Source organism: Ambystoma mexicanum, chromosome 6p (genome assembly GCF_040938575.1).
Source record: "Ambystoma mexicanum isolate Mex_15411 chromosome 6p, UKY_AmexF1_1, whole genome shotgun sequence".
NCBI lineage: Eukaryota > Metazoa > Chordata > Amphibia > Caudata > Ambystomatidae > Ambystoma > Ambystoma mexicanum.
In genome coordinates this window covers 1,266,513,331-1,266,526,435 of record NC_090935.1, presented here as the reverse complement: position 1 = coordinate 1,266,526,435, position 13,105 = coordinate 1,266,513,331, and the positions used below count along the sequence as shown (strand labels likewise).

General features: G+C 48.5%; 1 protein-coding gene across 5 annotated transcripts in view; it reads right to left on the bottom strand.

The window, feature by feature from the left end:
* The window catches only part of KDM4C (lysine demethylase 4C), a 3,084,728-nt gene that overhangs the window by 1,957,169 nt on the left and 1,114,454 nt on the right, over positions 1-13,105 (bottom strand). For all 5 annotated transcript variants that reach the window (XM_069625930.1, XM_069625928.1, XM_069625929.1 and 2 more), the window contains one exon: positions 12,536-12,639. In XM_069625930.1, coding sequence (XP_069482031.1) covers positions 12,536-12,639 — 104 coding nt within the window. The remainder of the gene's footprint in view (positions 1-12,535; positions 12,640-13,105) is intronic.

The window sequence follows — 13,105 nt, the reverse complement described above, 5'->3', positions numbered from 1 at the left end:
CCAAACGCCTTCCAGCGTAACCTTTAAAGAGCTGATCGTCCACTCTGACCCGGGACATGCGTGAAATGTAGAAACTTAAAGCTCTCCTAGGATCCAACCTATGGAGCCTCTCCTCTTCGTTACCAGGATGCGGAGGAGGATAAAATGTCGGAAGAATGACCTTCTGGCTTAAATGAAATTCCAACACCACTTTCGGAAGAAAGGAAGGACGAAAGTGCCTGCAACTCACTCACTCTGCGAGCGGAAGTAACCGCAACTAAAAATACAGTTTTAAGGGTTGACAGTCTCAAAGGACAAGAATGTAAAGGCTCAATTGGAGCACCCATTAGGAATTTTAGAACGAGGTTCAAATCCCAACCAGGCACCTGGAAAGGTGACGGTGGAAACACATTAGTGAGCCCTTTCAGAAACTGAGAAATTAACAGAATTTTGAAATAAGAACACTCCTCAGACGAGCGCTTAAATATGGACAGCGCCACCAGGTAACCTTTAACAATACCCACTTGCAGGCCCTTGTGGGCTAACGAAACCAAAAAAGACAGAACCACAGGAATGTCACATGAAAAAGGATCCACATTCTTAACCCTGCACCAGTCGCTGAACTTTCTGCAACAGCAACGGTACAGGGACTTTGTTGCAGGCTGTCTGGCCGAAAGCAACACCTCCATCACGTCTTCAGGGAGGTCCCAATCCTTATACCTCAACCTTTCAGAAGCCAAGGTTGAGGGATCTGACCTCTGGATGGAGAACCTGACCCCCCTCCCGTGAGAGCACATCGTCTCGGTAGGGGACACGGCGTGAAGGGCAGATGGACAAGTCGAGAAGGTCCGGGTACCACGTTCTCTGGGCCCATGCGGAGCAATGAGGATTATCCAGGAACCAAACCTCCGTAACCTCTGCAGCACTTGCGGGATTACGGGGACTGGGGGAAACGCATACAGCAGTGGGAAGGACCACTCCACCAGGAACGCATCCCCTAAGGCTCCTCTTGGAGTAAATTCCTGCGAGCAGAACCTTTCGCACTTCCGCTTGACACTGGAGGCGAAGAGATCCACTTGTGGGGTCCCCCAAAGGGCAAAGATCTCCAGGAGAATCTCCTGAGCCAGCTCCCACTCGTGAGAGATCGCGCTCTGCCTTCTCAGAGCGTCCGCCATCTCGTTTTCGTCTCCGGCCAGATGAACTGGCGAGATCTAAATTTCCTGCTGGATGGCCCAAAACCAGAGCTGCATCACCTCCCTGCACAGAGGAAGTGACGCTGCCCCCCCCCTTTTTTTGAGGTAGTAGACGGCCACTGTGTTGTCTGTCAGAATCAGGACATTCTTCCCTCACACAGTCAGCAAAAAAGCCTTCAGCGCAAGCCTGACGGACCTCAGCTCCAACAGATTGATATGGAGTCTGGACTCTGATGGAGACCAACAACCGCTGACTGTCAACTCGTTGGCATGTGCTCCCCATCCCGTGAGGGATGCGTCCGTCACGATCGTCACTTCCGGCCAGGGCAGCCAAAATGGTGCCTCCCTCAACAGATTGCCTTCAACGGCCCACCACAGAAGGTCCTGAGTGACCGAGGGCGGCACCTGAACGGGGTCCGACATCCTGCCGCAGGACTGTGACCACTGCATCTTGAGAGCCCATTGCAGAGATCTCATCCGCAACCTGGCCTCTGGCACCAGAAGAATGCAGGATGCAATGAGGCCAAGCAACCTCAAGAACTTGAACGCCGGTAGACTCTGGGCATGTCGAAACTTGTGCACCATCTGCTGAATGTGATGAGCCCTCACCTGGGGAGGGAAACACTGCCCCAGGGACGTGTCGAGCACTGCTCCGATGTACTGGAGCTGCTGAGTTGGCATCAAGTGGGACTTCTTTAAGTTGAGGGAGAAGCCCAGCTTGTGAAGGGAGTGGCAGGTGACTGACATGATCCAGGACCTGCTCGGGAGAGCACGCCCTGATCAACCAATCGTCCAGGTAGGGGTGGACGTGAATCCCCCCTTTCCTGAGATACGCTGCCACCACCATGAGCTTGGTGAAAACCCTCGGGCGGAGGTCAATCCGAACGGCAGGACACGAAACAAAGTGCGAGTCGCCAACCGTGAACCTCAGGTACTTTTTGTGCTTGGGATGGATCGGCACATGAAAGTAAGCATCCTTGAGGTCGAGGGACACCAACCAGTCCTGAAGTTGAAGGGCCTGGAGGACTTGAGAAAGAGTAACCATCTTGAACTTGTCCTTCCTGAGGAGCTTGTTCAAACCACGCAAGTTCATGATGGGCCTCAATCCTCCGTCTTTCTTCGAAATAAAAAATAAGGGGAATACCATCCCTTGTGCCTCTCCGCTACAGGCACCAGTTCTACGGCGCCTTTCTCCAGCAGGGATTTTATTTCCTGTGCAAGGAGTGGATCCGGACTCTTCAAAGAGAGATTCCCTGGTGGATTGTCGTGAGGCCTCTGCCGGAAAGGAAGACCGTAGCCGTGGGCTATGATCTCCAGAACCCACACATCGGAAGTAATGGAACGCCATTCTACAAGATGCTGCGCCAGCCTTCCCGCAACCGGCGAACCATGGGACATGGCCTCATGACTGAGCTGAAGCGGCTGCAGCATTGCCTGAGGGTAAAGAGGCAACTGCCCGAGCGGCCTTGGCACCTCGAGTACCTTGTTTTCCACCTCTGGAACTCCTACGATAATAATAATAATAATAATAATAATTAGGCTTTTATATAGCGCTACAAACCCTCAGGTATCCGAGCGCTGCTTATTATTACCCACGGTGTGTGGTGCTCATTTATCGACCTCGGAAGGATGAAAGGCTGAGTTTGGCCCCGCCGGGATTCGAACCTGCGTTAACAGACTCTGCACGGGTGTCAAAGCGAGCGCTCTACTCGTTGTGCCACTTGACCGGCTATGACGATGGCCCCTTTGACTTGCAGCTCCTCTCGATCTACCAAAGAATGAGTAATATTGAAAGGAACCTCCCTCCATTGCTTTCCCCTAGGACGAAAAGGCGGAGGTTGGCGAACTGCAGCGCTCAATGACTTTGCTGCAGCTTTGGAGGTCTGCAACCTCCCAAGGCTCTCGTCAGCCTTGCTGCCAAAAAGATGTTCACCATCAAAGGGCATGTTGAGAAGCCGGGCTTGTACATCAGGAGCAAACCCAGACTTCCGCAACCATGCAAATCTGCGCATTACGGTGCTCGCCGCCATGGACCGCCTGACACAATCTGCCATGTTCAGACCCGACTGAACGGATTCACACATGGCATCCTTGCCATCCTGAACAAGAGCAAGAAAGCCATCCCGTTCCTACCCTTCGGGAATATGTTCAGCCGCCAAAGAGACACAATTCCACAGAGTATGAGTGAAATGTGCTAAGGCACACACAGAGTTGGCTGCCTGTAAAGCCATACCCCCTGAAGAAAACACTTTCTTCGCCCAGCCATCAAAACGTTTGTCGTCCCTTTCAGGAGGGATGGTAGGGTACAATGCCTGTTTTGCCGGGGCTGTAGCCGCCTGCACCACCAAACTCTACGGAGTGGGGTGCGTAGTCAAGTAGCTGGGGTCGCTACTGGCTGGACGGTATTTTTTTGGCAAAGACTTGGGAGAATCTCCGGAGCAGTCCAAGCCGCTGCCACCATTCTTTGCAAGGCCATATGGAATGGTCAGTCGGAGGACCTTAGTCACGGATATCCGTCAGGTCATCCTGCAGAAAATCCACTGGTGGCACAGACCACCCCAAGTATTCCGTCACCCTTGACATAAGGCGCGGTACGAGGACTCGGCATGCATGCCAGGCTCAGGCCTACCGAACTCAACCTCCGGAGAGGTGTCCAGACCATTGGCGTCGTGCAAGGACTGACGCAGGTCTTCTAGCTGGCTATGACAAGACATGAGTTCATCAGGAACCTCTTCAGGAACCATACCTTCATCAGAACCTTCATCCACCTCAGAGATGTAATCCAGAGGCTGGAATAAATCCCTGGATGAGGGCACAGAAAAAGGCTCGAATACCGGCCTTACTGACTTCTGCAGGGCCTTTCTTGGAGTTTCCACTGGTCTCCGGGGCACCTCCGATAAAGCCTCCTCGAAAGGCATCGAGGGCGTCGACAGAATTGGCGTCGAAGTCGAGAGTGGCGCTGATGGCTTCGACACAGGCCTTGAGAGCGGAGCCACGAGCGTGTCCTTCGACAGCCTCGGCACTGATGGCGTCGATGGCTTCCTCGGAGGCGAAGCCTCGAGAGAGTCCTTCGACGGTCTCAGCGCCAAAGGCGTCCACGTCTTCTTCGAAGACCTCACAGGCTCCGACGGTCTCGAGGGCGTCGAGGACCGGGACCTGGAGAGGGCATGGCTAGAGCGGTCCACCTTGTCCGACCGGGACCTCAAAGGTTCCCGGTGATCGCAACGACCGCTGGAGCCCAAAGGCATGCGAACAGTGTCTCTAGCACGTTCCCTGCCGGCATCTTTCGACGGCACGGACAGAACGGAGCCCTGCGAGTGAAAAATGGCCATCATCTCCTTACGAAATGAATCCCATTCCGCAGGAGTGGAATACTTGTTGGGACAAGCAACCTGCCGACGGTCGGAGTCCTCGGACGAGGACAGGGAAGGCGACCGGTGACGGCACTTCCGGGAGTGCCCCAAAGAGGCAGAGGAATGGCGGGACCCAATCCGGGACCGAGACTCCCTGGATCTATGCCGACAATGCGGAGAGTCACCCATCGAATCGTCAGCCCAATGGATTTCGACTTCCGGGGCTTGGCCACCTTACCGACAGAAAGCTTCTTGTTATGCTCCCGGAAGGCCTTCTATGTTAACGACTGGCACTCGTCACAATCGTCCGTGCCCTGGTCCTCACCGAGGCACCAGAGGCAGGCATCATGCGGGTCTGTCAGCGACATCTTCGAACCGCAGTCCCGACACTTCTTGAAACCCGGTTGCGGGGTAGAAGAAGACAAAGACATCATGGACATCTTCACAAACGAACAGGTTCGAAGAACCGAAAGAATAGAACTCAGAAGAACGAGGCGCGCCAAAATCTCCGAAGCGAACACGTTCGTGGAAAAAACAGAACTGAGGCTATGGGTGTCGTGCATCCTACTTATAACATCCGGTGACGTCGGCTCGACAGAGGCCCTTGAGGACAGCGTAGCGACGTCATCGACGCAGGTGCCGAAAATTTTCCAAAGCAGCACAGCTGTGGTGATTACCTGTCATAGATATGGAATACGTCTGAGGACCCAATCCCCTCGAAGATAGGGTCTGGATGGTTTCCGCAAAGTGCTGGGTTCCAGCGCATGCGAGTGGGATGGGATCAGGCAATCGTCTTGGTAATGACAGAATTAAATTCCCTTGTGACGCAGGAGCGCCGCCAACGAAGCCAAGCACTTGGCAAACACCCTCTGGGCTGATTTCAGTCCGAATGGCAGGGCTTTGAAAGGGTAATGTCTGCCCTGAATGACAAAACGCAGGAACTTCCAGTGTCTGCGATGAATGGGGATGTGGAAGTAAGCATCCTCCAAGTCGAGGGTCGCCAGGATACTCCTCTCTCCAGCTGGTCGAGTACCTGCTGCAAAGTGACCATCCTGAATTTGTGTAACTTAAGGAATATGTTGAGGCGTTTTGCAAGTCTAGAATGGGTATGCACCCTCCTGACTTCTTTTGCACCAGAAAGTATCTAGAGTACACTCCAGAGCCCCAGAGGCGCGGAGTCACTGGCTCTATATCCCCTTTGTTTAGCATGGCTTCAACCTCCTTTGGCTTCAACCTCCTTTAGTAGCTGTGCTACGAGCTGTTCTTGTCTGGGACGGGAGGAATGTGAGGGTATTTGTCATGGAATTCCAGAGCGCGACCCTGCTGAAGGATATCGAGCACCCATTTGTCTGTGGAGATATTGAGCCACTTGTCGACAAATTGTGATAACTGGCCTCCAAATGGGGTGCGGAAGTAAGGGTGCATGCCCTCAGCGGGTCAGGGGTGCTTCAAGTCTGCGTTCTGGATGTTGGAGCGTGGTGACGCTGGTTGCCATTTCTGTAGGCCTGAGAGCGTCCCCTATATGCCTCCTGTGTGGTTGAACAGAAGGGCTGGCCATTGGGTGAGGTGAACCCTTTGGAGGACCTCAAGACTTTCCTCTTAAGATGAGCAAAAGGACAGCCTCTCCTCTGTTGGCGAGTGCCCAATGAACATGCTGTCTCGGTGTCCATTTTGATGCCTGTAGGGTGTTGTCAACTGTCGTCCCAAACAGGTTGCTACCATCGAATGGCATGTCTACCACTTTTGTCTGTACATCCGTGCAGAAGTTCGTGGCCTTGAGCCAGCCTTTGTGGCGGAGGGCCTCTCCACTGCCATCTGCCAAAATCCTGAGTCTGCGATGTCCAGGGCGACAGTAATCGCATGGTCGCAGGCTACCTTGCCCTCGTGGAACAATGCTAGGGCCTCAGCCTTCTTGTCCTGCAGGAGGAAGTAGTGGATGGGTCCCTATCTATACTAAAGCTCTCTGTCATACTTCAAGAAAATGGCTAAGGCTTAGCAGCATTTATAGTAGATACATCCGTTGTGATGATGCGCTTCCCAGTCACATCCAGCTTCTTACCCTCCTGATCAAGAGGAACCACAGAAGAGGAAGATGGGTTATAGGAACACTTTCTAGCTGCAGCAGAGACCACCGATTCTGGCGATGGTTGAGATCTAAAGGCACTTCAGGGCTGTGTCTGGGGCCCGGTACTACTAGTCCAAATGATCCTGTTTCATCAGGGTTGAGCCACGAGTTTTCAGGACCAACAGGCCATCTTCCCAAATGTCATCCAGAAGGGGAACTGAAACAATAGTCCTCTTGGAGGACTCCCATAGCTCAAAAATGAAACCTTCCTTTTTCTTCTCCTCAGGAATGAGGTTAAACAGCTTTGCCACCCGTGAGATCATTGAATGGAACAAACAGATCTCGTCTGGAGGAGAATACCTAGAGGCGACCTCAGTGTCACGAGGCTCCCCATCTGCGGGAACGTATTCGTCGAACTAAGTCCCCTGTGTATCCTGGGTAGTGACAGTATCAGTGTCTGTCTGAGCTGCCTCTTCGACCACAGGAGAAGGTGCAACCGGCAACTGCCGAGGGGTAGCCAAGGGTGGCTGAGATGTTGTCAGCCGGGCTCGCGAAGGTATTTGAGGAAACCTTGATGGAGCAGGTATGGGTGCAGCCGGTAGATGCTGCTGGATTTCCGACACTAGCGTGTGCAGTAGTCATCAAAATGTTCATGGACATGTCCCTTCGCACTTCAGGAACCCCTGCTGGTCCATGAAGCGAAGGGCTATGAGGCCGAGATGGGAGGCGAGATGATTGAGCCTTTTGTCTAGGCACTGCCGAAATGGTATCAGGCTCCACCTGGCTACCCCCCTGGTCTGAGTAAAAACACTGTGGCGGGTCCTCCTCAGAAGGACTGGAGGAGTGAGTTGCTGGAACTGGGGAGAGGTGCAGCCTTGGTGGGTCTAGGGAGAAAAGTGAGAGCTGGAAGCATCCCTCTCTCCAAATTCAAGCCCCATGGAAAGGAGGCTATCACCGGGGCCTGCAAGCAAGTAATGGTGCTGTTGTCGATGGCGCAGTTGTCGGTACTGCCAATGGAGGCCTAGGGGGCAAGGCCTCTCTGGGGTCGCAGTCTTCTTCGTGGAGATGATGACTGTAGTCGACAGGCCCATTGACGGTCTTGTAGTCATCGACAGAAGACGAGTCTTCACAGACGAAGTAGTCAACAGGGTAGTCATTGACGTGGTAACAGAATTGGTAGATAGGTTGTCGACGGGGTCCGTGATGAAGACTTAGTTGTCGACGGTGAAGCCGCTGACTGGTCCGCTGACAGGTTCTGGGTCGACGCGGTTTAATGCTTCGCCACTTGCGTCAGCGATTTCCTCACAGAAGCAAACTGCCCGTCAACGACAACCCGTGCTTTTCAGTCCAGGGCTCTGGCGCAGAAGTCGCAGCGTGAGACAACTTAGCCTTTTTTTGTTATCTTCCCCTGAGAAGTGTCCACAACAAATCTCCACCTCTTTTTGTCAGATCCTGGAAGAGGCTGAGACATAGGCCCTCCTTTCTACAATCCACGCCATTAACCTTCGATGCCGGTCCTTCAGAGTCTCGGAGGAGAAGGCCTGGTAGATGGAACATGTGTCCGCATTGTGGTCGGGATGTAAGCAGTACATGCACTTCAGATGCCAATCTTCAATAAAGATGTTTTTCAGGCCACAAGATGCGCAGGCCTTGAAGAGGCTTTTTGTCTTGGCATCTGCCATGGTGTGAAGAAGGCCCAAGCCTAGGCCTGCAGCCGCCCACGGTCCAGAGATCCGACGATGGAAGGATCCCACCTGGAAACAGGTCCCAGCTGCTATTAATTACGTGACTAAATATGAAAACAAAATTTAGACGATTTCTTACAAAAATAGGCAAAAAAGCTATCAATTTCTGAGGAGTAAAACACAAGTACTCCCAACACAAAAATGTGTGATATAAATTAAAGTTACTCAATGTAGCAACTACAATACTCATAGTCCTTAGTCCCCTTTCCTCCATCCTTGCGGGCGTCCCCCAACATGGGGACGGTACCGGAACCTTTGGCAGCGAAAAATGGAGTTCCCCCCCATAGTGCGCGGGGCTGCGGCCCGGGCATGGGAATGCCCCCCAAGACCCCGCCCTCCAGCTCCTCACCTCAGTCCCTTTTTTAACACATCAGATTCTTCAACACCTGGCTATGCTGATCAGTTTAGCCCCTGGGATACAAGCAGGTGGGTGGAACGTATGGAGGAAAGGGTATTAAGAACTAGGAATACTCTGGTCACTACAGTGAGTAACTTTAATTAGTCATATGTCCCATCCCCTTTCCCTCCTCCTTGTGGGTGATTCCACCGGACAAGATGATAGGGTGGTGCAGTGACAACCTCTCTCATATCTAGGACAAAGTAAAAACCCAAATTTCTGGAACAGGGGCAACAAGGAGTTGATGTGTAACTCGGACTCGTAGGTGTTGAACCCGAAGCGGCGGAGTTTGTCCGCTTCCGCATTGCTGTCGCTCGTAAGATAGACCAAGGAAATCCAAATCCCTTCCGTAAGGGCCTGTGGGATATTTTTACCCATGCCGATGCACCCCACTGCACCCCTTTGCCAATTGGGAAAGGGATGCGCTAACCCCTTTGCGTGCAGAAATCTGCAAAACTGCGCATGGTTCACCATCACAAAAGGTTGCACACCCCTGCCACACACATTCAAAGTTGGGGTAAAAACAGAGCTCACTGCAGGAGAATGCCAGTGGGTGCTGTTATATGTAACATGAAGCAAGGCCACAGAATTGGGTTAAAAACCGAAAATGCCTTTTAAAATGTAGCTTCCCGAACCAATTGCAACCTGCAAAGTGCTGTTTTGGCGCTAAATTCAGTCATTTTCCAAGTGAACCATTGAAATTAAAAGTTTACTGAAATCGCAGATCCTCCAGGTGGCTCAGAGAAACCGGGCCGCATTGACTGATAGCAGCTAAGAATAAACTCTGAGGTAAAGGACTCAGTTTAAAAGCGCTTTTTCCATGAAGAAATTGCAAAATTCGTCTATTTAAAAGCATGTTTTTGTGAAGGGCTTCATTCCTTTAATTGTCAAATTCCCCTATAAACTATGTTCATATTTTAAATGAAAGACTTTAGTTGAATCTTAAAGTAACACAATTTGGAGTCAACTGGTTAATTATGATTGGACAGTGCCCAGCCTGGGAAAGATGACACTTCATGTTGACACTCTGCTGCTACCAGGAAGGCTTAATTGATGCTGGAGGTTCTCGCATATTGAGAACAAAGACTTCATTAGACATTCATCTCTCGCCCAGCCAAGGACAATGGCAGGCTGCATACTGATCCCTTCAAAGGAGGGGCAGGTAACTTCCTCCATCTCAAGGGCAGAGGACGGCCCCCTGATCAAAGGAAATTGACAGCTGTTGCCCGTTGAATGAAAGTTAAAAAAAATCTGACAAGGACTTTTGGTGTTTAAATGCCTATTTGTGATTAAGTTTTGAAACACTTTAACTTTGCAACATGAAGGAGGACAAATCTAAAAATTGGTAGTTGTAAATCTAATGTTATGCCCTTTATTTGAAGACGTGAGTGAACCTTGTACTGCATAAGGAACCAAAGATACACCAAAACACTGATTGCGCCAAAACTATTAATGCTGCAAGTCTAATATTGTATACCCATGCTCTAGTTTTGATTGCTCAGATATGTACTGAATTAGGAATTGTTAGGCCAAACCGTTCTGATTAAAATTGACAAAATTCCACAGAATGACAAAGACCGCTCTCACTGAGATGGGAATTGAATGTACAGATAACCCATCAAATATGTAATGCATGTGTCTGATTTTATTAGGGGGCATAATTATAGAAATGTGCATTTGTGGGAAAGTTAAATTGTGGTCCAAATCAATGTGGGAGTTCCCAAATTGCATTATAAAATATGACAGCTCTTTCTGACTTCCAATCAAGAAAAGGCAAGTGCCTTTGACCTATCACAGCCGTGGGGGTGTGGTTTGAAATTCTGCCCTTACCATAAACTTTGTGATCTCACTTGGCATGATAAATATACGGACTTCACCACACACAGACACTGATTGCTGACTCCATCCTGATTGCTGCATGATGCCCTGTTCCAGAATTCCTCATCTTGCAGCCGATTCCAGAATACTTTGCAAAACCAAGGCCCAGCATTAGATGAACTCTTCTTCAGCTAGGCCTAAATCCTGAACCGTCCCAAAAGAACTTCAGGAATTAATTCTGATCCAGTCTGGCTTCCTACCATTCGTGCTTGCCTACTAAACTCGCCATTCCGCTAATCTACCGTGTCCAGTCTCCAGAAGGGCCAATCCAATCCAAATCCAGTCTGAGGTGCCGCTCAATTGACCAGAACCGGCCAGCTGAACATCCTGCCAGAGGTGTCCTGCTGCCTCTAGACCCGATCCGTGATGACCAACCTGATGGTCCAATCTTAATTTACAGTGGACTGCAAGTATAAACAGGAATCAAAGTGACCCATAGTATATTTGCACTGTCCCATCCTAATCTCAACCTATCCCATCTTTAACTTCAAAACCCTAATATTGTCAGAACCAGTCTTGTGCTGATTTTTCCAATTTGGTTCATTAAATCATAACCCATTAGTGATTTGGATTAAATAAAGTAATTCCCATACAGAACGGAAACCAGAGTATCATACGTGAAGAGTTAAAAGCGGTTGTGCGTAACTGTGGAGATTCACGGGTGGCATTCTCTTTTTCATAGTCATTAATATAGTTTAAATAAACACAATATGTCATTTTTAAAACCAAATTTCTGCTTTTCTCTGTTCTATTTTTTCAAAAACGCCTCTCACTGACACGTTTTTATTAAAAATCACAGTGAAATTTTGCAGCGAATTTGCATTTTCCAAAAGTTTTACACCTTTATTTTCCCATCCAAAGTGTCTCTGTGTAACTCCCATTCTGATCTAAAGTGTGTACTGTTGCTCATCTTTTAGCTCGTGTTTGTTAGGACCTGTTTAGTGTTGCTGTCATAAGAATTTCTATCAATTTAAGGTTTTTTGCACATTGTTCAGTGTTTCAGAAAACCATGTTCAACTGTCAGTTTAAAAAGTGTCAATTTCCAAAAGCGCTTTTCTCTTTTGTTTGGGGAGGGAAGACTATATTCAAACACTGTACTCTGTTCTTTTATTCCTGAATACCTGCTACTTATTTACATCTGTGTAGAATTGCTCAATTGTGAATTAAGAACTTTGCAGGGGGAAACTTTAACCTAAGCGCTATCTTTCACAAACCAAACTGTTCTTTTCCCTGCATTTTATCTTCTGTGCTGCTCAAAAGTGAATTTGATTGCCTTACTTATTTTCTGATTGTTTTGTCACCACATTGGTATTGCAGCCCTATATTATATATATATATATACATATATATATAAAATTCATGTGTGATTTGAATTTTAAATAAATAAATATTTGTGTTTACAAACCAGCCTGATTCCTGGTCCACTGTGACCTGGGGGGTATTTTGAGACGGGTGTGATACGAGTGGTATATCATTCAGAATATTGAACCTATAGACAAAATAAATAAGTATTTCATCTGTGCTTTACATGCTAGGCGAGACCCGGTTGTATTGTCTGATTGAAATCCTTAACAGGGCCATTCCCAGATCATAACCGCCTTCATGCACAAGAGCTGGCCCTCAGTCACATATAATCAGACAAAGGTGCATGATTAATGATATTTTCATACTGATCATCTGTACTCACAGAATGCATTACTTTTTCTGATCGTTCATGGTGGACTTTTGAGAAAAGAATCTAAAATGCAGTTCAGAAGACAATATCTGACAAACACGACTTATGCCCTAAATATAGAACAACATGATTTACAGTTACTGGGAGCCTTCACAACATTTCAAAATGACTTACTTTGTATTGGCGACAAACATACAGCACCAACAAACTAAATGGCAATCTATAATCATTTAATGTGGTACAAATCTACCTTGTCAAATGGAATTGAATACTTCTTTAGTACTGATGGCGAAATGAGCGTCATCTTGTGGCGGAGAAATGCTTCACATCCTTGTGAACTATTTGGGAAGAATCCTAAAGAAAAGAGAAAAGATATATCTGTAGGAAACTAAATACTTATATGAGTAACAATTTTAATAACTGTTTTATTTAATGTATCAGGCACTGATGTTTTCAGAAACTGTTTTCCATATAATGTTTAACAAGTGATCAAGGTGTTGAAAAATAATGAAGGTTGCAGAAGACAGTTTTCCAGTGGTGTGCAGCACTCAGAATTGAAATACAGAAAATTAATTTTGCATTCTGCACTACTCCTGAGGTTTTTCAAACAGCCAGTGTTTGTACTCATTGTAAGGAAGTCATAGTGGCAACAGTAAAGACAGACAAGTGATCACAGTTCAAGGGTGTTTATTAAACTGTATAAACGGGTAAGAAAAATGCCTAATGTAAACCTAAATCGGAGATAGGAGCATGCTACAACCATCAAGTAATAATAAAGCAGTCCTAGTGGCATCTTGTCAAAAGGGCCTATATTAAAAAA